This window comes from Protomyctophum parallelum, assembly GCF_964188405.1.
Source record: "Protomyctophum parallelum genome assembly, chromosome: 6".
Taxonomy (NCBI): Eukaryota; Metazoa; Chordata; class Actinopteri; order Myctophiformes; family Myctophidae; genus Protomyctophum; species Protomyctophum parallelum.
Genome location: NC_139701.1, coordinates 29,182,044 through 29,209,715, shown reverse-complemented (window position 1 = coordinate 29,209,715; position 27,672 = coordinate 29,182,044). Strand labels below are relative to the sequence as shown.

General features: G+C 44.1%; 2 protein-coding genes across 2 annotated transcripts in view; one reads left to right on the top strand and one right to left on the bottom strand.

The window, feature by feature from the left end:
- The window catches only part of lurap1 (leucine rich adaptor protein 1), a 435,521-nt gene that overhangs the window by 330,337 nt on the left and 77,512 nt on the right, over positions 1-27,672 (top strand). The gene's annotated exons all lie outside the window — the stretch shown is intronic.
- Positions 1-27,672, bottom strand: part of raver2 (ribonucleoprotein, PTB-binding 2) — a gene marked incomplete at its 5' end in the record, with an annotated part of 102,839 nt that overhangs the window by 60,179 nt on the left and 14,988 nt on the right. The window contains 2 exons of the mRNA XM_083766594.1: positions 2,600-2,764; positions 5,786-6,093. Coding sequence (XP_083622720.1) covers positions 2,600-2,764; positions 5,786-6,093 — 473 coding nt within the window. The remainder of the gene's footprint in view (positions 1-2,599; positions 2,765-5,785; positions 6,094-27,672) is intronic.

Here is a 27,672-nt window from a genome sequence, read left to right as displayed (position 1 = left end):
TGGGTATTTTCTTATTGATGATTTAATTGTTTCATATTCTATGTTCACATCTTATTACTATGTTAAAAAATCACACCTGTGTGAACCGAGTGGTGCAACTCCCCTCTCTCTCTCTCTCTCTCTCTCTCTCTCTCTCTCAGCACTACCCCTCTCTCTGTTTATGGCACCCCCTACTGGTATTAATAAATGCACGCACGCAGCATTACCCCGTGTTCCAATTTCACGCATGCGCACACCACTCGTGCTCATGACCACTGATACAAACAGGTAGGTACACGGACATTGCTGGTTGTAGGAGTGGTTGCACCACTCACAAAGACCTTCTAAATCTTCTTGTATCTGGTGCACAGGACTGCCCTGTCACCCAGTGATGTCATATCAATATTTATATCAGTATTAATTCCATTATCAGCTGTCGCCCACTCCAGATTGACCATTGTACCAAAGGGAAATAGGATTAAATGGAAAACAACATGACAAACAACTTTGCCCTTTAAAGATGAGGCACCGACTACTCTCTCACCCCATGAGATAAAGAGTCATCAACAGAATCCTAATCACAGAACGTGATTAAAGTCAAAAACAGGATTCAGACTATCGGACGCTCATGACAGCTTGATGACACCTTACTCTGATGGGACCTCTCAACCTATTGAAAGATGACAGCTGAATTCTGAATCTATGACATGTTGTTGTGTATATATATGTTTGCAAAAGGATGTGACATTGTTCAGAGCACTTAGGAGAATTCTCTCTCCTACATCTTTTAATTTTTTGTACGCTTGTGAACCTTGAAGACTTCACTAAAACTCTGATTGTTTTAAACGGTTTCTTGTGTCAAATTTCTAAAAGGTCTTTTGCCACATCTCTAGTCTCACTAGAGATTACTTTTGGGGTTGTCTTGATAGACTTTAGGGTTCTCACGGTTCAAGGGAGGATATATAAGGTGGAGTTGCGGTCTAGGCTACTTTAATAGCCTTAAACAGAAAAGAATCTGTCAACAACACATAATAATAATAATAACCCATCCGTTACTACATGTGCAGGGCACAATACTGAATTTAAAAACACAGCTGAAACATGAAGTGGAGTCTGTCAACTCCCGCAATTTCCTTCTTCCCATATTGCGCTGCAACGTAACTCTACCGAAATTCTAGTATGTTACGAACCAATTCATGTGTAGTCACGCACACATGCGTACGTGCATGTGCACACGCACTGACGCACACACACACACACACACACACACACACACACACACACACACACACACACAGACACACACACACACACACACACACACACACACACACACACGCTCACGAAATGCTGAACCATAGGTCAACACCTGCTGGCTCTGCAACAGTGTTGCAACATGAGCTAAGCGCCCACAAAGCATCAAGGGACCCAGATGATGTACGTGTATTGATTTCTGTGTGGGAGCAGGCCAGAGGGGTGGAGCTAAAATTGGAGTATACAGTAGATGGCAGATGCGAGTGAGTGATGGGGAGGGGGAGGATGAATATAATGGATTAAGGTGCAATATATATAGGCAGAACCGACTGTGACAGATGAAATGAAATAAAAATATAAATTAGAAAATTAAATAAAGAAAACATATGTCCCTGAATATATTTCTGTGAAAAAAGCATGGTTGTACTGTATGGGAAACGTGGGGCAATTGTGGGCAATTCATTACAGTGGTCCTCTTTCACAACGAAAATGTACGCCCAGGTGTAAAGGAGATGCGTAATGATATCGTATTTATCCGTCCGATCAAGCTGCGGCAATTTCCTGTGTTATTCAGTAATCACTTCATTTGTGCGGATCGCCCGGTGTACCCTTTCCGCCTCTTTCCAAAGCGATTCGCCTGGTGCCTGGTTTGATGGAACATCCACGCCCATTCCACACCATATAAGGCAACAGGAAATATCGAAATACGTCATCATAGCCTGCACAGATCAAGTTATACAAGAGCTTATAGAGCAGTTCATTTTGACAGGCAGGTCTCTGCACGGACAGATCTTCAAGCAAACAGTGCGAGTTATATGTATATAATTATAAACGAAACTTGCCAACTTGGCACGCATTGCTTCACTCCTTAAAAGTCAGAACGTTAATAAGTTAACTGATACTGTTACAGTTACTTTCACATAATGAGAAAGAAGTTAATTTGTACAGTTCACCACACGACCAAATGCTATATTCAAATGTTTCATATGGAATTTTCTGTAGTGGTCTGACCAGCTGACCAATGCTACAAATTCATCAATCAGTGTGTGTCTGACTCAACCAGTCTGGCCCTGCTTGGTGCAGCGAAAAATAGAGCGGAACAGTGCAGTGTGTGTGTGTGTGTGTGTGTGTGTGTGTGTGTGCGTGCATGCATGCGCGCGTGTGCGTGTGTGAGTGTAAACACAGTCACCCCGGGCATACAGCCAGTGGAACTGCTCAGCCTGGTATTCCTAAACGAAACCTCAGTAAATCTATCCCTAACCATAAACTTTTTTCGAACCTTATTCTCAGTAAGCACGCACGCACGCACGCACACACGCACGCACGCACGCACGCACGCACACTAACATAATGCACAAATCCTCACCTGGCAGAAGACAGGCTTGTATGTGTCAGAGAAGAGCTGGGTCAGTTCTTCAGAATCAAAGAGGTCCAGAGGCAGCCTGTCCACACACACACACCTAGAATGGAGATGCTGCTCCTGGGTCAGCTGGTTCACGTCCATCCACTGCACCATCAGTGACCTCTCGCCCTGTGGACACCATTACATACATACGTTTCCTTTATGGGGTGCAACATTTAATCCAACCAATCGAATAATACAATACGATTTGAACATTTGAACATTTTGTTATTTAAGATTCTGCCTCTCTCCCTTTTTAAAATACAGTAGGGTTGAGAGCTTGTAGATTGGCAAGATCTTTGACACCTTTGTATGACAAAGTAATGAAAGTATACAATATGGCTTAAGTGGTTAATAAGGCTAATCAATTTGTTGATTATGATACATCAGTTAAATTAATTGATAAAATCAAATCATGTCAAATGAATTACCGTAATTGTTCTCTTTCCTCACCTCTGTCAAGCCTTGAGTCTTGACATAGCTGTCTTTTATATTGGGCCAAATAAACAACACTTGTTGTAAGGCATTGTCAAACTTTACAGCACATTAAAGTTTTTCTAATCCTTAGTGACTTGTAAGGTAGGGCTTGTATTGGGAGTAGGGGTGGGTCCCGAAACTCGGGACCAAGTATGTACCGAACCGAACGTGCCTGGGTACCGGGTACCCATTACAATAATTCAATTTCGGTTCTCTCTATCGGTTCTCACAGACACGCGGTCACACGCTATTTATTTATTTTCTACCCTTTTAATAGAAGCGCAGGGAACAGAGCTGATCTACAAGCCTACACCGCGTTGCATCAGCGACGCGTTGTGCATGGAGTTGTCGAGGAGTGGAGACAGAGAGACGCACGGTGCAGAGAAGCATTGAAGCAACATCATTATTAAAGTTTCTTAAACGTAATTTTCAAGTGAAGTTTATGCGAGGCAACTTTTAAGAGAGGGGACAGGAGTCTTGTGCTCTGCTGCCTAAAGCCCGACACACACCGTCTGCGCGAAGCCGCGCGGCGCCGCCTGGAAAATAGAACTGGGTTCTATCGGCGCGCCAGGCGCCGCGGCGCGGCGGACGGAGCCGGTGTGCGTTAGGTTCATTGAAAATAATGGAGGCGGCTGTGTCCGACGCGCGGCGCCGCGCGGCGGACGCAGCCGGTGTGTGGTGGGCTTGAGTTGCCTCACTGCATGATCATGCATGTGCGCTGCACAGCATTGAATCAATATCAACCCACCACCGTTCTCACCTATCGGCTGGAGATGCCCCCCCCCCATTAGCGATGCTAATTTGTGTGTGTGTGTGTGTGTGTGTGTGTGTGTGTGTGTGTGTGTGTGTGTGTGTGTGTGTGTGTGTGTGTGTGTGTGTGTGTGTGTGTGTGTGTGTGTGTTGCTCTCAGATCTCAGACATGCTTTTATTTGTCATTGTCAGTAGTTAGTAGTAAGAGAAGTAGCCTACAACACTATTGCCCTGGGTAAATACAGAATAGATATATTATATTTAAAATAATCACTATATTATCCACAAATGGCTCAATAAAGGAGAGGATGTTACACTATTCATTGTACATTATATATATACTCAAATTGACATTGAGCTTTTTTGTTAAATAAACATTTGACCTCTTATTTAAGTTATTTTATACCATTTTGGAACCGAAATAGGGAACCGTTAAGAACCAGAATCGATAAGCAGACCCGGAATCGGTACCGGTCTCGAAAAAATCCTAACGATACCCATCCCTACTTGGGAGTGGACTACTTGGGAGTGTACATACCAACGGGACTATAGTGTCTGTTTGGTTATACTTACATTACATGTACATGAACGATAGCATATAATTATACCTTCAAGGCCTGGCCTGATCCAATCCTCCGAACCCCTCCCGTTCAATAAAATACCCCAGCGTTCCACACATCCTAGACTCTTCTCCTGGCCTCCAAACTGTGGAATGAACTCCCCATTCCACTTTCCAGTCAGAACGGCAGACTCACTCCCAATTTTACGCCATAATCTGAAGATCTAATCTAATTTCTTCAGACTCCACCTTACCCTCTAGCACAGGGTGCCCAAAAGATCACAAAGGCTGTGCAGGTAGATCACATGACATGCCCCTAAATAATATTTAATTTAAGTATAAAATAACTATTTTTGGCATCTTGGTCAAAAGGGCCTGTCAGCTCAAGCCCACAATGCAATATTGTGTTTTCAAGAGTGTTGTTGTTCACATAAACGTCATATTAGCATAGCATTACAACAACAAAAATATACCTAAATTGTATTAAATTATATATTAAATTGTATCCGATGTATGTACGATGTACGATGTATAGACGAATTCACAGAGGGGTGCCCTGGGCGCGGCCATTACTGAGGTGTACCATTAAGCGCAGCAGCACTGATTAGCTACACCTGGCCTACAGAGCACCTGCTCCATGGATTACACATTACACCTCAGTAATGGCCGCGCCCAGGGCACCCCTCTGTGAATTCGTCTATACATCGTCTATACATCGTGCGTGTGTGTGTGTGTGTGCGTGCGTGCGTGCGTGCGTGCGTGCGTGCGTGCGTGCGTGCGTGCGTGCGCGTGCGTGTGGGGGTTTGGCATGTGTATGCATGTGCGTGCGTGCATGGGTGGGTGCGTGCGTTCTCTAGTGTTTGTTAGTACTGTGTGAATTGTATGTCATTGTACATAATGCTATTTAGTTAGATGCTATGGAATCCTAGTTTCTCTGAGGCACTCAAATGTTCTCTCTGCACTATATGCAATTATTTACCTTATTTGACTAGGGTTCTTGTTTACTCTGTTTATCCAATCTATTTATCCGAGTTTAATCTCATCATGCTTGTAAGTCGCTCTGGCTAAATCGCTCTGGCTAAATCAGGAACAGTTTAAACACTTAAACACAAGCGCTATTTTGTTTTTCAGCCATTCAAAAATAGCTAGTCTACAAGCTCAGCTATTATTAAACAATGTTGATATAATGTCCCCTCTTATGCCTGATTTGTACTACAGTAGGTGGTGTGCTGTATAACTGAGGCTTTATGGGGGTCTCTGGCATACAGTATTTAGGGTGTCCGTGGACCAAAACATATCAATTTGACATTCCATATTTGACGTCCTCGGCATGAAAATGCTTGAGAACCACTGTGCTGCCGTACCTGTGGCCGCCCCAGCAGCTCTGAGCGTGCGCGGGACGCAGAGTCCTTCTTCATGTATTCAACGAAGCCATATCCCTTGGAGTGGCCGCTGAGCTCGCTGTACACCAGGAAGGAGCGCTCGATGTTGCCGTAGGTGCGCACCAGCTCCTCAAACTGCTGCGCAGTAAACGTGTGGGGTAGGTTGGTGACACACAGCAGGGAGTCGGTGGGCTGCAGGGTGACCGTGATGGAGCGTCCCCGAACAGTGCTGTGATGGAGGGAGCGGATGGCATCCTGAGCCTGGTCCCCGTTCAGCAAAGTCACAAAGGCTAGATGACGTGACGGAGTGGATACAGGGAAAAGACAAGACGGAGATACGCACAAACCAACAGACAGACAGACGGGTAGGCAGACAGACAGACAGACGACAAGGAAAGAGATGAGGGAAAAGACAGAAGGAAATGGATCGACAATTAGACATACATAAAGAAACATTTAGAACAGATATACAAAGACGGCAAGTCACAGAGAACAGATAAAAACAAATGCAAGTGTGAGACAGGAGGAGACAGAACGTGGAGAGCACAGTCAAAGACAATCATAAAGACATGCATTTCAGTCACAGACAGACAGACAGACAGACAGACAGACAGACAGACAGACAGACAGACAGACAGACAGACAGACAGACAGACAGACAGACAGACAGACAGACAGACAGAGATACACAGAGAGAAATACAACAAATTAGCTAAATATAGGGAGGCACTGGATCGAGGGAATCCAATGTGAGTGTGACACAAACACAATACACATGCACACATTTTGCAGGAGGCAGAATGGGAGTGACAGAGAGTCTGTTACTATAGACAAATTCACAGAGGGTTGCCTGGGTGCGGCCATTACTGAGGTGTACCATTAAGCGCAGCAGCACTGATTAGCTACACCTGGCCTACAGAGCACCTGCTCCATGGATTACACATTACACCTCAGTAATGGCCGCGCCCAGGGCACCCCTCTGTGAATTCGTCTATACATCGACTATACATCGTGCGTGTGTGTGTGTGTGTGTGTGTGTGTGTGTGTGTGTGTGTGTGTGTGTGTGTGTGTGTGCGTGCGTGCGTGCGTGCGCGTGCGTGTGGGGGTTTGGCATGTGTATGCATGTGCGTGCGTGCATGGGTGGGTGCGTGCGTTCTCTAGTGTTTGTTAGTACTGTGTGAATTGTATGTCTCAGTTTGAAGAGCATTGAACACTCATCTCAAAAGAAAAACAAAACATGCAGATTATAAGCAAACAGCTTAGATGGCAGTAAACCAAGTTTAGAGTGAGCAAGCAAGTGATAGATAGAGAGAGAGAATAAAGAAGGGGTGAAAAGAAAAAGGACAAAATCACACGCTTTGGTTCTTACTATATTAATAAAGTGGCTTTACACAGAGGCAAGCCTCAAGCAATACACCATCTAATGACATAAAACGCCATCTCAGATTCTATGTGCACAATAAATGAACAGTCCTCGCTGCTGATGTCTGAACTGAACCTTTGGCTGCAGGCCATGAAAAAGCAACAGGACAATTGTTTTATAATTTCACCCAAATCCTCTCTCTGCAAAGTGGAAACGTGCATGGTTGCTGTAAGTGCATTGTTACGGATGACAATGTGTGTACAGTGTCTGAAGTGCTGATTGGGCCATTTGAATAGCCTATGGGCTGTGACTCAGTGTCATGTATAATCAGCTCTGCCGGCTGTTTCCAGCCAGAAAGTCCAGTCTTTAGCTGAAAACATGCCCTCTAGACAGTGTGAAAAATTGAATGTGTCATTTATTTACAAAATAATATTTGATATAATATTTCACTTGAATTTTTCACAGTAATGTGTTTGTATCTGAAATGCATTTATTTGTGTAATGTATTTTAACATTAACATATACCACAATGACAACACCATTGTTGTTTTCAAATGGCCTACAACCCAGCAGCATTTTTGTTTAAGAGCAACCTCCATGGTTTTCAAATGTTTTGTGCCCAAGGCATACAGTACCAAAGGGCAAGTCAGAATCTTAAGGTATACGTGTATTCCTTGCAAAATAGCCTCATATCAAAATAGTAAAATATGCACGCACGCATCCGCCTGGGTGACGGCAGACCGCTGGGTGAGCGCTGGCGCATTAGCATGGGGGGTCAGATCAACATGATACAGTATGGAATGAATTCTGCACTGGCAGTGGGGGCAGTGTCTTGAGTGTACAGTGTTTGATGAGGTCAGATATGTAATGAATTCTGTATTGTCCATATATGGAGCGTGTCATGAGGCGTGACTGACGGACTCTCTCTCTCGCAGTGTCTCTCTCTCTCTCTCTCACTGTATCTCTCTCTCTCTCGTCTCTACTGTGAATCTGCTTTTCTCCATGTCTTGTCCTTTTCCTCATCAGTCACTTTCTCTGCTTCCAATGATTCTCTTTCTGTCTTTCTCTCCGTCTTCTCCCTTGTCTGTCCGCATCAGAATAAATCCCCCACTTCCTGTCTGAATATTTCTCTCTCTGTATCCTCCCTCTGCCTTCCACATTTCATCATTGCACATGCAGGCTACGCTTTTCTGTCTCTCTCCGTCTCTCCCTCCCTCTCTGTATTTCTTTTCTCCTTTCTTCCGTACTGCCTCCACTCAAATCAATTACACTCGTCCTATGCTCTCACACACGCTCTCTCTCTTACGCACGCACGCACGCACGCACGCACATACATACATACATACACACACACACACACACACACACACACACACACACACACACACACACACACACACACACACACACACACACACACACACACACACACACACACACACACACACACACACACACACACACACACACTCTTATGCCAAGCTGAGAGCCTAATCTCTTTTTAACCCTCTAAGTACACTAGCTAACATTAGGCTTTATGAGGATATGGTTGGAATATGGGCTGGGTGCTACTCTAAAGCTCCCTCTCATTGTTGTTTCCTACAGCACAATACAGCCGGAGGGGTGGGGTGTGGGACCAAAGTGAAATCCTGTTCAATACTTTCTCTGCGAAAGAAAGAGAGCGAGTGAGCTAGAGAGAGAGAGAGAGAGAGAGAGAATCACGTGCTAGCACTGACGGACTGCAAAAAGAACAGTATTAACAAAAGAAAATAGGAAAAAAATAATCCACACGCATATAACAAAAGCAGCAACGTCTTAATTATGGGTATTTGCTTCTGAAAATACCGATTAGTCCCCATGCCTTAATGAGTATGTGGGGTTGAAGGAAAATAAAAAAATATATATACACACGGTATATCTTTTCTTCTTCTATATTTTTTTCTTTCTGAAATCACATCAAAGGCTGTAATTGTGCTGTCATGTTTCCTACCGAATGAGCTAATTAGAGACAGGGGAGTTGAAGGAGACAATGTGGACACCTTAATGAGCTAATTAGAGACAGGGGAGTTGAAGGAGACAATGTGGACACCTTAATGAACTAATTAGAGACAGGGGAGTTGAAGGAGACAATGTGGACACCTTAAAGTTGTTGATGCATAACGTTCCCGGCGCTGTGCACGAGGTGTTGCTGCTGATTCCATCTCAGCCCTGTGAAGGCCCACTGCTCTGTGAAGCTTCTGATTCCATCTCAGCCCTGTGAAGGCCCACTGCTCTGTGAAGCTTCTGATTCCATCTCAGCCCTGTGAAGGCCCACTGCTCTGTGAAGCTTCTGATTCCATCTCAGCCCTGTGAAGGCCCACTGCTCTGTGAAGCTTCTGATTCCATCTCAGCCCTGTGAAGGCCCACTGCTCTGTGAAGCTTCTGATTCCATCTCAGCCCTGTGAAGGCCCACTGCTCTGTGAAGCTTCTGATTCCATCTCAGCCCTGTGAAGGCCCACTGCTCTGTGAAGCTTCTGATTCCATCTCAGCCCTGTGAAGGCCCACTGCTCTGTGAAGCTTCTGATTCCATCTCAGCCCTGTGAAGGCCCACTGCTCTGTGAAGCTTCACGGAACTAAACAACTCAGGAGAGACTGCCACTGGTCTCTCATGTCACACTGATCCTCAGGCAGATGCAGTGGTGGGGAAAGTACCAAAAGAATTTTACTTAGTAAAAGTATCAATACTACAGTGTAGAAATACTCTGTTACAAGTAAAGGTCCGGAATTCAAGTATTGGCATCCAAATATACTAAAAGTAAAAGCACTCATGACGCAAGATTACAAGATTACAAGAGTTCTTTCCTGTGATCCAGCTGGGTACAGTGTTCAATCACTGGTATAAGCCAAACCCTTACTTCAGCATTGAGCATTAAACTATAAAGCGGCAGATGGAGCTTCCGTTTCGTCTTTACAGTCGCGCACATTTATCCTAATATAAATAGAAAACATCTAAGCATATATAGCTTGTTGCTTAGCAGAAAAGGAAATATAAAAATAAGCTTTAAAATATATTTTCGTGAACGGAAATGGCAGCTTCCGTTACTCAGCTCATATAGGTCCAGACTATATAGCATTCGGAGATTGTGGAATAGTTGTATACGCGAGACTAGCACGACAGTGATGCGTCAGGAACGAGGCTTGGAACTACCTGTTGTATAATAAACAAGTAATATATTAGGAACAAGCATGAGGACCTGAGGGTGAGAATTAATATATGACAAGGAATTGTGTTGTGAGCTTGTAGATCGGCTATTTTGGTGCATGATTGGGAGCGCAACAGAGTATACACCTAGCATAAACAACTGCTATCAGCTCTATCTAGATGAGGACATCAGGTGCAACACTGACATAAACATGCATACAGCATCCACCTGCCTGACTGAAAGAGATAAGACCCATAGTAACAGGACAGGTGTGTGTAGATGCTTTTGGTGTGCCCCAGAGTGTGTGTGTGTGTGTGTGTGTGTGTGTGTGTGTGTGTGTGTGTGTGTGTGTGTGTGTGTGTGTGTGTGTGTGTGTGTGCGTGCGTGCGTGCGTGCGTGCGTGCGTGCGTGCGTGCGTGCGTGCGTGCGTGCGTGCGTGCGTGCGTGCGTGCGTGCGTGCGTGCGTGCGTGCGTGCGTGCGTGCGTGCGTGCGTGCGTGCGAGAGGAGATATAGAGAGTGCCTATAGATCAAAGACTTCCAGGCACATGTGTGAGCTGTCCTGATTTACATGCATTTTACTGTAGGCCTACTGACTCACACAGTAGACAGATGGACAGATGACGAAGTGGAGGGGGGTGGGGGGTGGTGTTAAAGAGGGGTAGAGCGTGGTGACAAGTTGCTGTCCGGGGAGGCAATTAGAAGCGCGAGAGAGCGACTCTGGCGATGCTGCCACTTAAAGTGGGAAAACAAAAAGAACAGATAAAATGAAGAAATGAGGGGGAAATAGAGGCATGGAGAGAGGCGCGACTCTCATAATGACTCGTCAAGCCTCATTTATACGTCGTCGTCACACGGCGGCGTATAAATTAGGCACCACATACGCACACATGTGCACTCACGCAGATATACAGACTCAACACATAAGGACGCATTCTGTGCTGCTCATACTGTGAACAGTAGGGCCTCTGTTTGAATAATTGCTCTTAATGTGTGATAATAGCAAGAGCAGTTATGAGAGTGGGTGTTCCAAGATGCGCTCCGAATGCTGCTCAGTGCTCAGACTGGAAAATATCTGCTAACTGTTCTCTGCCTCATGACACTACTGTAAGCATTGTACAGGATAGATGCATGGGTGGATGAATAGATGGATGGCTGAAAATCTGGATGGATGATGGATGAATATATGGATAGATGGAAGGAATTTGTGCATGTGCATGTGCATGTGCATGTGCATGTGCATGTGCATGTGCATGTGCATGTGCGTGTGCGTGTGCGTGTGCGTGTGCGTGTGCGTGTGCGTGTGCGTGTGCGTGCGCACATACACATTTCGATTTCTTTATTTGAATCCACAAATTACAATTAATTTGACAAGGAAACAAATATAACGGCGTTGACAGTTCATGTTCACTTAAGGATACACATGGCACCTCCTTCTCCACACAGACAAACTGCCTATAACAGCCAAAACAGAACAGTATTTGGCAAGTTGTTTGGCTTTGCTTTTTGTCATGCCAGCTATTCTTAGACCACTCATGGTCAGTTTATGCACATGGCCCAGGCTTCCGAATATCAGTATGGCAAATCTACAGCGATACCCCAAGTTTGTTATACTTCCAAGTAATGGTTGATACTTCGAATATTTATCTTGGAATGCCTGGTCCATGTACAAATCAAAGACACAGCCCACACACACACACACACACACACACACACACACACACACACACACACACACACACACACACACACACACACACTAACATTACTATATCCTGTAAACGGAAGAGATAAAAAGCTTGCTCGGGGACAGTACAGTAGGTTTACACATGAGTAGTGAACTGGTGCCACCTCATACAGCACTGGGTTCAACTTCCTTCTACTGAATACCACAGCGTGCATCATTAACACCCAGTTAATCCACTCTCTTATCAACTCTCTCTTCTGTTCAGCAGCACAGAAAACTCACCCACCAACCCCTGAAAAAGAACATGCTTATCCAAGTAAAACACATAAGAAAACACATAATGCCCCCGCCATCCCCACCCAGAAACGTGTCTGCACAGCCGAGTATTATCATCTTACTTGAAATGTGATGTGATGTCTTCTTACCCCCCCCCCCCCTCTCCACCCCCCCTATCCTTCTTCTTCCTCTTTTTCTTTCTTTTTTTCTATGATGCAAGAAAGATGTATTTGGCGCTGCACTGTGGCGACATGGACTAGGGCTACGCTTGCATGCGGGCCCTTTGTCTAAGACAAATTTCTTCCTCGGGAGACTAATAAAGTATATCTCATATCTCATGTATATTTATTTCTGTTTTGGTTTTGTGCAGTTTCTGTGTGGGAAGTCAATGTGATATTGTATATTTATATTTTTGGTGTCTTGATCCTGTAAGGCATGGGTCTTTAAGACACGGAAATAAAAAAGCATTCATTCATACAACATACACCTGACATCAATGATATGTTATGTTAGTACCATTTTGGGTGACGAACACTCATGAAGTCTGTCCTGTACTGTGTGGTTTGGCTTGTCTTTCTCTCTCCCCATTCTCACACACACACACACACACACACACACACACACACACACACACACACACACACGTGCGCGCACAGCCGCGCACGCAACACACAAAGAATCACCAGGCCGATTAGTTTTTGCTGCACTCACAGCGCTGTGTTGTCTTCATTACTGGACAGCACAGAAGCAAATACAAAGGCCTCCATTGAAATGGCAGGATTCCCAGGATAACCCAAACCATTGTGTTCCCAGAGCCCTGGTTCCGGAGCACTGCAGAATTAGCACACATTCCTCTGTCTTTCATTGCACATAGGACTATAGTATATGGAAGCCACCGGCTGAAAGTCTGGTTGGTTAGGTGACTGACCGACTGACTGACTGACTGACTGACTGACTGACTGACTGACAGATCGCCGATCGGACAGATCAGACAGATGGGTGGGTGGCAGGGTTCTTGGTTGGCTGTCATTATACCTACCTAACCATATTATAATCTGTCTAATTGTAATTCTGAGAAACTGCACATTGAGTTATCATAGAAGTATACATAGTACATGTCTGCCTGTATGAAATGTGCCATACAATCTGCAATCTACTGGTAAAAGTAAAAAACTTTATGAAATTATGTAGGCCTATTTCAACATCCATTATGAACATTATCATGACGTGCCCTACATAATTATGCAAATAATATCAAAACCTTAATTTAATTTACATTCTCCATGTTCCTCTCATTGTCCCACAACCAGTCCTAACTACTGAATAAACTACTGTCTATTTTTATTTTGGCAAGGTGGGAAAAGGAGGGGTCAATGAGACAGTGGGATGGTGAAGCCTGTCTTATAACATTGTGCACCTCAGCCAAGTGTGAAGCCATCTCAGCCATCCTGGACAGTTCACAACTGCAGCTGTTAACTGGGATTATCAGAGAGATCTTGAGTGACCTATGTTAAAGCTGGGAACATGACCAGCAAGTTTAAAACACATTGCATTGGAAGGCTTTCCTTGTTTGCAGGCCACTTAAAAGCTCTGCTGATTTTAGAACAACATTGTAACGGTCTGCCAGATCTCTGAGGTGTACCGTGTTCCTGACAGAGCAAGCCGTCTGATCCGGGATTACAGGCCCCAACACCTGCTAGAATTGGGCCGTTAAGGGTTGAAAAACACAGATTCATCTCGGCAACCATCCAAGAAAGCCATGGGTGACAGGTTTGTTGATAACAAACCTGCTGTGCATCACAAAATTGTAAAATTCAGATTTTACGGGTGCCAGTTTCGAATTGCAGCCGTCCGTAGGTGCCTTTTGAGGGTGGTTTTGAAGGAGTCAAGGGATTTGCATGTCTTAATGACTGTTGGTAGGGCGTTCCACATTTTGGTGGCAGGTACCTGCTCCACAGCTACAGTCAACTACTGTACATAATACAGGTTTTTGAGAGAACTTTGCAGAAATACAGATGCCTGTAACACCAGAACATTTTCTACATCTTTGCATTTGTGATTATTTACGGGGGGGGGGGGGGGGACCACTGGGGGGAAAGATTAGAACACACTGTACCCTATAACAGGTTAAATAAATCCCTGGCTTCTGGTAGCCTATTGCTTGACAGGTGTGAGTGTGACACAGTGCTAAGTTTAGTTCATATCCATTAAATGGATTTACTTTAAATCTGTCTAGCACATCTCTAACTGGCCCACTGCCTGGCTGTTCTTCAAAGCAGTAATGCATTCTGCAACAAATTCTTTCAATTCTGTAATGGCTAGCAAACACGTACGTACGGTATTCCTCCACTCTACCCTATGTTCTGTGACATAACGCAATGGTTCCCAAACTTTTTCAGCTCGAGACCCAAAAGTTAAATTTGATAGTGAAAATAGCCGGTCTAGAAGCTCACAGCGCGTTTCATTGTGGTGTGCTCTGAACTTGTAGATGTGCTATTTTCACTACTTCTTAAAAGTTTTCTTTTCCTAATTTATGGAATTTCTTTATTTAAAAAGAATAACGGGATATTTACTCTCGAAGCACAAAAATGGTTCCCGACCCACTGTTTGGGAAACACTGACATAACGGACACATAATAGACAAGCCAACTGCTCAATCTCTGACTTCACCTGCTGAACAGCATTCATGCATATTATAATTCACTGACAATAGTTCCTGCTGCCTCCTGAGCACATCACTCAATTCAATCATGGAAGCTGATAATTACTGTGTGTAGTGTGGTTTGAGTATGACTCCAGAAATGGATCAAGCCGTTTTAAAAGAGTTTCATACAGCCGAGAAACCTTCCCGCTGGTTGTGGCTGGAGATTCCCCTCATTGTGGCCACTGGCCACGGAAAGGAATGTCTTGTTTAGCTAAGAATGATGTGACGCCAACAATAGGGCTGATATGCTTCCGTCTCTCTTTCATTTCTGCTTCAGTGTAAATCACTGTTTCCCAAACAGTGGGTCGGGACCCATTTGTGGATCACGGACCATTTTTATGCGTCACGACTCGAGTAAAAATCCCAAAAGATTTTTTTTTTGTATTAAAAAAGGAAAATATTAGTTTTAATACATTTAATATATATATTTAATATTACATACAAGAAATTCCATAAATTAAAACTAGTTTGGGTCCCGGGCAAACGTCTAATCTCTCTTTTTGGTCTCGACCTGAATAACAGCGCTACCATGAGCAGCGCTGGCTTTAAAGGATGCCAGGATAGCATGCTAGCTTTAGGGCAAGTGAAAACCAGTTTGAATGATTTGTATGAAATATCCTACATTAAAAACAAAAAAACTAGAGATATGATGGAATATTCTAACCATTCCAAACCAGCCAGTATAAGCTTCCAAACCAGTTAGAATAAAAGGATCAACCTTTAGTTTTGCTAAGGATATTGGGACATCTTCACTTGATTTGGGCCACAATGCTTTAAGCCTCTTCTACATTGATTTCCCCTCCCTGCTTCCAGTCTGATGTGCTGTGGAGAACTGCTCCCTCTGGGGTTTCTTCTCCGGGGTGTAGTCTCTCCTCTCATCTGTGTCTATCTACTCTTGTTTTGCCCCGAACTGCTTTCTCTCCTATCTCGTCCACCTCCTGCACTCTATTCCTTTTTGTTTCGTGGTAATATCAGTTATACTGTAACCTCCCCAAATTCATATGATCATTCAGGCTTTTAAATTTACTATGCAAATGACATGCAAGTAGAATAATTTAGCTTGTTTACCAGGTCTGTCTCTGCTTTGTCTAAAGCATTTTCAAATGACTATTTGTTTGGGTCAAATTGGACTAAATAAAGGTCATCAGTATAAAACGTTAGCCTCACGTAGCCAGGCGAATCTGACTTTGCAATTGCTCCAGGCAGATTAAGTCTGGCCCTGTTCAATTGCGGGACGACTTTGCGCCCCCCGTAGTAGTGAAGCACCGACCAGATTTGTCTGGAACCAGGCTAGAACCAACCAGGGCCCTATGCAAATATTAGGCGGGCTTATCACCTGTTGCAAGAGATTTGTTCCTTTTTCACAACAAAGATGGATGCCGACATAACAGCAGTAGTATGGTTATCCATGGTTAGATGAGGTCAGTGTCGTGATCTTCATTCATGGAGATGGCCATATATGGTGGTGTGACGTGTCACGAGGCGTGATGTCACAAGGCGTGACCATATATGGAGGTGTAATGTCACGTGGCGTGACCATATATGGAGGCGTGATGTCACGAGGCGTGACCATATTATGGAGGTGTGATGTCATGAGGCGTGAGCATATATGGAGGTGTGATGTCATGAGGCATGAGCATATAGGTGTGACGTGACACATGGAAATGCAGGTTTTCATAGTAAATGCGACCTACAGTTGGTTTTAATCTTTTTGTAACAGCCCCTTAGAAAAAAGTCTAACACAGGAAAGTACAAGACTAATATCCACGCATTGATATTGTCCGGCCATGCAAGGCTAAGAAAACGTAAGCTATTTAGTCCCGTAATGTTATCATTCCTCAATACTGATCCTTGTTTTACATGCCGATACAAGGATTGCTACATGCATGCTATGTCAACTCTATGCACAAACTCCTGAAGCCATTTCATTTATCAAAAGTATCAAGCCTGAAATGGGTTATTGACTTCTCTGCGGCTGAGTATGTATATAGAAATACACATCCAGCCCAATTCCTGGCAAAGATGAGCCTATTTCTAGAGTAAAATCAAAAAGACCGAATTAAGATGAAATAAAAAATACATCTGCTTGCATCATTCATACAGAAATGTTCAGCGAGCCATGCTGCCCCCCAAATGGCACACTAGATAGTAGCTGAGTTAAACGTTTAAATTACTCAAAGAATCATTTGTGAGTGTGAAACATCTCTTTTATGAGGATATTTTGATGGCAAAACCAAACAGCCTAAAACCACATTAATTATTAGTAATTAAAAGGGATTTTTTAAACAAGATTCTGACAAGAAAAACTTGGCAACCCAGAGGGCAGGCACTGAAAGAAGCTGATATCAATATTTTGGATGTGCAAAGTCATTTAATGCAATCAGATAGGACTTTTCTTTTTTAAATGTGTTTTTGCAGCTTTTGCCTTTATTTTATATTTTTTATAGAGAGACAGACAGTAGGCTGACAGGAAATGGGGGAGAGAGATGGGGGAGTGACATGCAGTAAAGGCCGTCTGGATCAGGAGTCGAGCCTGTGGGTCACTGCCAGACTCGGACTACCGGCCAATTAAGGTGCATGGACCGCTGAACATTTTAAACTGGGCCAAGTGCTGGCTAACAAGCTGCTGGCAAATGGACCACAATTTACCTTGGTTGGAGGGAGTAAAGGAGGGAAGCAGCCAGGAGGGATAGACTAGAGTTATGGAAGAGGGGAAAGATGGCAAAATGGAGGATGAAAGGAGGGAGGACAGGGCATTCAGGGCAGGGAGAGGAGGCTGGAAAATGTATACACAGGTGCACGGCAGTGTGTCCGATTTACAATGTCAGTACACACATAGGTGCAACACTTTCTGAGGAGCTTGTAGATCGGCTATTTTCATGCTTGATACTGGCACACAACCGAGTATAAATCAGGCATCAGAGAGGAAAAACAAGAGAGTGCATGAGGAAGGGAGGAGGGGTGAAAGGTAGTGGTAGTGTAGGTAAATGAGCAAAAAGGAAAAGATAAGTGAAGAGGAGAAGTATAGGGAGGGAAGGGGAAGACAGAGGGAGGCTGGGAATGAGAGATAGGACAGAGTTTTGAATTGCCGTCTTCTGGCTATAGAATAACCGAGGGATGGAGGGAGACTGAAATGGAGAGAGATGACAATGAAGAAGAAGTGTAAACTTGGCTCTGGGGTATGATGGAAAAAATGTATCATCATTAAGAGCTGGGCCCGAAAGAAACGTCACACATGGAGAGAGAAGCATACACAAACAGTGCAGGACTTGCCAAAACACACACACTGCAAAAGCCTGGGTGTTTATTTAACTAAGAGTGTTTCTTACAGAGTTAAATTGACTCTCTGGATTTTGCCCTGCACATATACACACAAGGACACACAGACACATGCACACTGCACACGCTAAGTATGCCCTAATAAGTCGGTGGAAGCGGACTCTGGTCACAGGGTTACAGGAGAATGTCAGGCCTCTTGCACACAGTAATTTCAATTAGAGCAGAAGACCACCTAAAGGCATTAAGCACCCACACATGAATGCAAAAAAATAACAGCCAGATAAATGAGAACACAAGACAAGTTCAAAAGGAAGCAGTATTGGATACTATTAGCAAGTTACTATGCTACTGTAAGTTTGTAACATATTATCATGCATACAGTGAGTACGGTAAGCAAGGGACCAGTCGAAAAAAGGGGGCCTGGAAGAAAATAGGGGACATTTCAAGGGAGTTGGCAATTGACAACATAACTAGAGAAAGCTTAGCATAATAAGCTACACATTGGATGGAGATAAAGGTGGGTGGATTGTCTGGCAGCAGGTATATCTCCAACGAAGAGACAGAACACAGTGGGTTCCCTGGCTGCTCAAACGTAAAGCAGACAGCGATAGATTCTTTCGCTGGCATCTTTATGGTTTTTGAGGCATTTGTTTAATGACAGTGTTACATACTGTTCTTGTCTTGGCGGATGGTATAGTAAATGTTTGCCCTCTTTAGCTCTGCATCCAATATGCAGGTACGCATGAAACCAGACTTTGTTGTTAAGAGCCTCAGGTGTATTTGGATTCAGTGATGGAGAGAGGACTCAACAGAGGTAGATTTTCTGAAAGTCTGCCTCTGCTAATGTTTGGTTGTGGGATGTTTTCTCACATCCTTCTCTGGCTGCAAAGGTTTTATTAATGCTGCACCAAAAAAGGTTCCTTTTAGTGATCAACTCCTTTCACACCAGGACCATCTGATGGGTATAACACTGGTATACAAAAATCACAATGAAAGCTGACATTTTCACACAATTTGTTGGCGGAGATAAACACTCATGCAGTACAGCAGTGTATTTATCACCAGGGTATTTCACAACAGGACTCAGCCATCGTATCAAGCAGAAACATGTTTGCTGTGGTTATCCCTGTTCCTAAGAAGCCCAATGCTGTTAGCATGAATGACTACAGGCTTGATGAAGAACGCATTGTCTGTAATCACCTGTCCAATGTTGAGATGGATAACTTTCAGCCCTCTAGACTGGTGCCCATCGAATAACCTTATTCTAAACCTGGCTAAGACCAAAGAAATGATCTTTAATTTCCGGAAAAACGAGATCATGCCCCCATCCCTGGTTATCGATGACCAGCCTGTTGAAAGGGTCGACAGTTTTAAATTCCTTGGCACCACTATATGCTGCTCCCTGAAATGGGAAGTTAACACTAGTAACATCTTGAGTAAAGCCCACCAGAGGCTTCACTTCCTACGCCTCTTAAAGAAGTTTGGTGTGACTGGGGAGGCGTTGGTTCACATCTACAGAGCCACTGTGGAGAGTGTCCTCGTCTTCTCAGTCTCAGTGTGGTATATGGAAACAACACCATCTTAGGTCACATTCTCACCTAATACTTCGGTAGACTCAGAACCGTATGGGCGGGGAAAGGGGATTCTTGCATATTTAATTGGCTGCGGTTTGCCTTCACACTGTCATTCGCAGCAATTGGAAACGCAGCAGGGGGGACCTTTATCAATGTGTTCCGTTCATAAACTATAGCCTACACAGTGAAATCTATGGTGATAAAATTACACTCATAACGTGTGTGTGTCGTGCCGCCTGGGACCCCCCCCCCCCCTCTCTCTCTCTCTCTCTCTACGCACGCAGCCGCCACACACTGTTCTTTTGGGCATGGAGGCACAGCGCTGCATGAGCGCACTGATATAACTCCCCAGTCCCACACAGTGACAGCACTCCATGTTTACGGCACGCACAGACAGACAGACAGAATATTATGTAGGCTATAATACACTGCAGTGTTTTTATGTGTTTTCTTAAGCAATTGATTAATGTAGCCTACACGTCCTCATTTCGATCAGGGCTTCAGTCTCCTTATTCGACCACGTCTATCCACAGTAACGGGACATCTTTGCGCTGCGTAAAATATGCCTTAACCGTCTCCAACTGTGTTCAGCTCCTCACCCGCCACATTATGTTTGCTTCATTTCCTTTATTTACTGCGGATTGCATTCACACCTGCACCGAATCGTAGTCAAGTGCGATTCGAAGCGAAGCAAAACCCACGTTTTTGGACGGAGTAAAATGCGGTTATTTGCTGCGCATTAGGATTCGAATGAGCCTTCACACCTGCCAAACGAAGCGCACTTTCTGACAATGCGCAGCAGGATTCGTTTTAATCGCAGCAAAGCTCTCTGGTATGAATGCGACCTTAGAGAGGAAACAGCTGGAAAGGGTGATACGCACAGCGTCAAAAATCATTGGCCTCGACCTCCCATCCGTCTCCTCTATCTACTCCCTACGCACTAAGCGCAGGATGCAGAAGGTGATTGTCGACCCCTCCCACCCTGCCTGCTCTCTTTTCGCACCCCTGCCCTCAGGTAAGAGACTGCGCTGTGTCTAAAGTGCAATACCTCCCGCTTTAAGAATAGCACTTATCCCGAGGCTGTGCGCCTCCTGAATGCTGACCATCTTTTCACTCGCACTTTACAGCGTGAAGCTGCTTTGTAATACGACGAACTGCGATGAATTGCTATTTATTTATTCAACATGAATTGTAACGTTTTGCATTCTTCTTATTTATTGGTCCCCCTCATATGTAAATGTCTGTTTGTTTGGTCAGTCTCTCTCCCCTTTTCCCATTCATATGTATAGTATCTGTTGGAAAGGGTTTGTTGTTGATGGTTGCTCCAACAGTTTTCATGCCTCTTGCAGGCAACTATACACAGTAAAAACACTTGGGATATTTATGTAACCCATCCCAGCCATATCCATTTCCTGGGATATAGGGACCCAATTCATGGGTTATAAGATTTCTGGGTTATTTTTCTGAGAGTAACCTTATTGCTGGGTCACAGAGTTTGGATTGATTGATTGATTGATTGATTGATTGATTGATTGATTGAACCAAAAATGCTCCATTCATAACCGACATAGAGCACCGAAGTCTGACGTCACTTTCAGTAGAGGGCGTCAGTCCCCAGGTTCATGTATTTCTTTAGTTGCATTGAAATCGCCTTAGGGGGATTTTAGATCGCTTCATATAAGAACTGTGTTTGAAAAATAAACCGATCATCTCGGCCTTTCGGTCAGGGGGGTGGCTGTGTGTCGTTAATGATGTTCATTAATATTTGATACAGCCAGTTTCTGGAGAAAATGGAATTAATGTGGCCGCAAAAGCCTTGAAACTACATATGAAGGCAATGTCGCTGCTAATATACGTCACGCCCAGCCGTCAACACATTGCGTTCCTGAGATTCCTCGCTGACATAAGCTCAGCTGGTGGTGACTCAACTCGTACTAACCACGAAACATTAAATATCAATAAAATAAAAATACAAATAAACGTAATTAACATTCAGTTTATGTTGTGCGACAGGCAGATGCAGCCACCCGCCTACCCGGAAATGTAGTCTCTGGGTTATTTGACTCGTTTCTAACGCTTATTTTGTTACTCTGGGTATATTTGTACATTTCCACCTTCAGTCGATGCTTCATATCCATATGAGTGAAAATGCCGCAGTGATCGGTTTATTTTTCAAACGCAGTTCTTATATGAAGAGATCTAAAATCCCCCTATGGGGATTATAATGCAAATAAAAAATACATGAACCTGGGGACTGACGCCCTCTACCGACAGTGACGTCAGGACTTCGGTGCTCTATTATGGGTCAAAATAACTTGGAAGTTGGGTTATGCTGACCCTCTGAATGGGTTATTTTTAAAACCCAAGTTATAACCCAAGTTATGGGCCAAAATTAATAACCCATTTTGTTGCGTCAAAATAACCCAGGGGTTGAATAGGTCCCTTTGTAACCCAGGAGGGGGGTTAAAAATAACCCAAGATGGGTTATTTTGACCCAGCCATTTTTTAGTGTGTACTTTCAGACAAAAATAAGTTCTTACTGTACACTAATTCTTACAGTTATTCATACATTTTGTGAATAAATGTGAGGAACATATTGTCGATTTAAACACCAGCCCTCTTCTGGCCATCCCCCACCTCACTTAAATGTAAACAAATTAGTCTGACCTTGCCCTTTCCTGACAGACCAGTACAGACAGATAGATGACCCTGGCTGGCTGGCTAAAGAGGTTTCCTAGCTAATTCCCTGCTAAGTGTTCAGTATGTTTTAGCATTGTGCAAGGTGGGATCGATGGCGCCAGGAAACGCTCTCATCCTCCCCTTTTACCTACTCCATCTCTCTCATTGCCAATTGTGATACCAGTGTGTGATATAATCGGTTAGTGCTTTCTGTGCTATTCTGGAGTTGTGTGTGTGTGTGTGTGTGTGTGCGCGCGCGCGCGTGTGCGTGTGGGGGTTATGCAAGAAATGAATAAAAGGCTTAAACTGTGCGAGCTGCTCCAGTGTAAATGGAAAATGGTAAATTACGGGCTCCATTTTCGTCACCCTTATCCCTAAACTTCTTTGCCTTTTTTGAAAAACATTTTTGAATAGTTCATGTTCTAGCCTACATCTACATTGACACGTTGTGAGCTTGTAGACTGGCCATTTTAACTATTCAAAAAAGTTTCGCAAAGTAGTAAAAAAAGGCAAAGAAGTTTAGGGATAAGGGGTTTAGTGGAGCCCATAGTTTCCAACAGAACATAAAAAATCTATGCAAGCAATCAAAACTAGACTAGTTATTATTTTTATTGTGGTGAAAACCGGGACAATTTAGTAGTCAATGTTGATATTTGTCCTGACTCAGGACACCCAGCTATGGCCAGCTTGAAACCGGGATGATCCCAGCCAAACAGTCTGGTCACCATAGGTAGACAGTACACCTGAGTCTGTGCGTATCCTTCAGCACAAAGGCTGCTGCCAGGTCCCAGTGCGGCCTCTCTCCACCCCGCTGCACACTTTATTAGTTTAGTTCACGCCTTGCCACAGCCACACACACAACATATTCTACGCCCACACACTCACCGATACCTCTGAATCTACTGAGGCTGTACATGATGCACATAATCCATTTTAGGTAGTTAAAGTAGCTATAAGCAAATTATGTCCAAATTTGTATGACTTTTTTTTGTAAAATGCTCCAAAAAAGTTTAGTCTCTGTGACACATCTAGGGGCCACAATCTGCATTCAAAGATGTTCCTATAAGCTTTGTCATTGGTTGAAAAAAACATGGTCGAAATGACTAACCAATCAGGAAGTAGATCGACCAATGACAAAGCTTCTAGGAAAATCTTTGAAAGCAGATTGCGGCTCCTAGATGTGTCAAAGAGACTAACGTGTTTTTGGGAGCGTTTTACCCATTGCTGGCTGTCTGAATATCAAAAAAAATTAAATAAAAAGTCATTACGTTTTTGACATAATTATTATTGCTTATATAGCAGCTTTAATCTCCTTATTTTGATAAATTACTTGATTATTTTAATGGTTTCATGGGTCTCCCCTCCTGTTGCACCTTTAGAGACAGGGGTTGTAACAACAGGTAATAAGTATGTTCTTCACAGCCTCCTACTTCGCTGGGGGAGCCAATAAGGCTTATTGGATACAATAACCAATGCATCTTTGAACAAACCGACGCCCCATGGAATGATTAATACCTTGTCCGTCTTTGACACCGAAACACGGCATTGTCTATACATTTATACATGGCTGCACTCACCAGGGAACCGTTCCCTTTATCATTTGCTTGTGGTGCACCGTGAAGCGATGAAAAACGACTGTAACAAGTACGCTGTTAGTTAATCTGTAGGCATGTCAAGCTGTCCACAAATAAAACCACCAGAGGGTGCTGAAGATACCAAAACAAACTGAAACACACAACCAGAGTAGACACCCCAAATTAAAGGCGATGACAGATGACACAGCTCAGCTGCAGGACTGTATGCACACCTCTAGGTTGCCATGTTTACTTCATTAACAATCTGTGTCACTAACGATATAAGTCGTAAGTGCTTTAAACAAACCCTCTAGAAGTTGTGCTTGTGTACTGTTTGCTATAATGGCGTAGTGACAGGAGGAGCCATGGTCAGTGATTGCTCCAACAAGCAGCTGTTAAGCAAACAGAGAGAAGCCTGGCGGACACGTCCACTTAAATGTCACCAGTAGCAAGGGTCGTGTTAAGACTTCCGGGGTCAGACGGGCAGATCTAAGATTACCTCGGTGTTCTGGATGAGACTGAGGTTGTTTAAGAAAAGGCAGACAGAAAGATTGAAACAGTGAGAGAATGTGGCCAATTAAGTGAGAGAAAAGGGAGGATAGTGAGTTATTTCATTCAAGGTCAGCAACACTGACTGTATACCAGAGTGATAAAGAGAGCGAGACTGACAGAGCAGGAAATAGAGAGAGAGAGAGAGAGAGAGAATGATTCCATTGTCAAATTGTATAAACGGTTAGTCTGAGAGCTTTTCCAGCCATCATACACACTGATCCTATAGCTTGTGAGGCCACAAAAACATTTGCGCGCACGCACGCACGCACGCACGCACGCACGCATGCATGCACGCACACACACACACACACACACACACACACACACACACACACACACACACACACACACACACACACACACACACACACACACACAGGGGTGAATTCATGGCAACAGCACATTCCTTAAGTTTGACCTTATGGGATGGGTGTTCTAACATAGGAGTTGAGGGGGGTTCCTGAAGGAGGTGACAAGCTAGATGGGGGATCAAGGCTTTCGCACGCACACACACGCTCGCACACACGCATGCACGAACGCACAGTATATATAGTATATACGGTGACAATCCCAGAAGACTTGGAATCAATCCTCTACACCTCTAATTGGAGCCGTCAGTAATCTTCCGACATGCAGACAATTCCTGACACACAAATACACACTCGCCACACATTCTGTACACACCATTAAAATATAATACACACAACACACGTACTGTAAACACCATTAAAACATAATACACACACCACACATACTAGTACACACCATAAAGTCGAATTAAAGTTAATTTCCTGACTTTCCTACTGACCCAATACACGCACGCACGCACACGCACGCACACACACACACACACACCCACACGCACACACACACACACACACACACACACACACACACACACACACACACACACACACACACACACACACACACACACACACACACACACACACACACACACGCGTTTGTATTTCTACTATACAAAAAAAAAGAAAATTATGCCATTTTAACCGTAAGCCTAAAGCTGAAAATATTGGATCTACAAGCTCACAACACGTCACACTGAGATGCGTTGTGATATGTTCTTGGGTGAGTGCACATAGAGGAGAGTGAACATAGTTCACACTCTGCAGTACTGCAGTACTGATTCTCCTAGACCTATCAGCAGCATTTGACACAGTGAACCACCAGCTGCTCCTAGACACCCTAGCGGAGCTAGGCATCGGTGGAACGGCACTAAAGTGGTTCTCCTCCTACCTCACCGACCGGACCTACCAGGTTTCCTGGAAAGGTCTGTTATCATCCCCCCGAACCATCCAAACTGGGGTCCCACAGGGATCTGTACTTGGTCCCCTCCTTTTCTCACTGTACACTAAATCCCTTGGCACTATCATCTCTGCTCACAATATATCCTATCACTGCTACGCCGATGACACACAACTGTTCCTATCCTTCCCCCCCTCTGCCACTCAGGTGGAAGAGCGCATCACTGCATGCCTGGCTGACATCTCACAGTGGATGTCCTCCAACCACCTCAAGCTGAACCCAGACAAGACTGAGCTTCTCTTCTTCCCAGCTAAGTCCTGCCCTATGCGGGAGCTAACTATTTCCGTAGACAACGCCCTGGTAACGTCTGTCCCAACAGCCAGGAATCTTGGTGTTGTCCTGGACAGTCAGCTCTCGTTCAAAGCTCACATCACAGCTGTCACTCGATCATGTAGGTTCACACTCTATAACATACTGTACGACGAATTAGACCGTTCCTCACCCAGGAATCAGCCCAGCTCCTAATCCAGACAACAGTCTTGTCAAAACTCGACTATTGTAACTCCCTCCTCACTGGCCTACCAGCATGTGCACTTAAGCCTCTCCAGCTGATCCAAAATGCAGCAGTTCGCTTGGTCTTCAACCAGCCAAAATTCTCACATGTCTCCCCCCTGCTCCGCTCCCTCCACTGGCTCCCGGTCGCTGCCCGCACAGAATACAAAACTCTGATGCTGGCATTCAAAGCAACCAAAGGTATGGCTCCCCCATATCTTACAAGTATGATTGAACCCTACAAACCCTCCCGCGCACTCAGATCAGCCAACGCAGGGAAACTGGAAGTACCCTCACTAAAAACGCCGGGACAACGCTCCACACGTCCCAAACTCTTCTCCCTTCTGGCTCCAAAACTGTGGAATGCACTTCCCATTGCAGTCAGAACTGCAGCATCACTCCCAATCTTCCGCCGTAGCCTGAAAACCCACCTTTTCAGACTCCATCATGGCCCATAGCACTTACCCTAACCCCTTAGATAGCATTTCTGTTGGCTTAGATAGCATTTGACACAGACTTATAGCATGTTATGTAGACAGCACTATAATTGTATTGTATATAGTCATAGCACGCCATAGTACATATGTATAGCATAGTAGTAAATATGTATAGTTTATATGTATAGTGTATGTATAGTTTCATTATATAGATATTCCACTGTTACTTTCTTAGCTTACGCATGTTTCATGATATTGATAAATGCTTTTATGTGATGTATTCCCATGCTTTTGTTCTTGGTTAAATGTAAGTCGCTCTGGATTAAGAGCGTCTGCTAAATGCCTAAATTGTAAAATTGTAAATTGTAGAGGAGAGCTTGTAGACAGGTGAAGACAAACAGGAGGTATAGACCCGTGGGGGACCCCAGCCAACAAGTATACAGTAAGTGGTTAAAATGCTCTTTTGAAATGTTGTGGTTCCCTGTTAGTTCTTCTGACAAATCCTCAACAATCAGCTTCAATCTAACATCTGTTTACAAGAGCTATAGGGAGGTTCAACTTCACAACCTTACACAGCAGCAGAAACATGCTTAGTTAAACGTCTCATCCTTTTCCTGCAGCATTCTATCATACCAGAATCTTTATAGTGTTGATCTTAGGAGAACATCACCTTTTAAGTCCTCCTGAAGTGATCATCTTTGAAGACATTAATATGGAAATTGAACTCCAAACTAAATGCAAGAGAC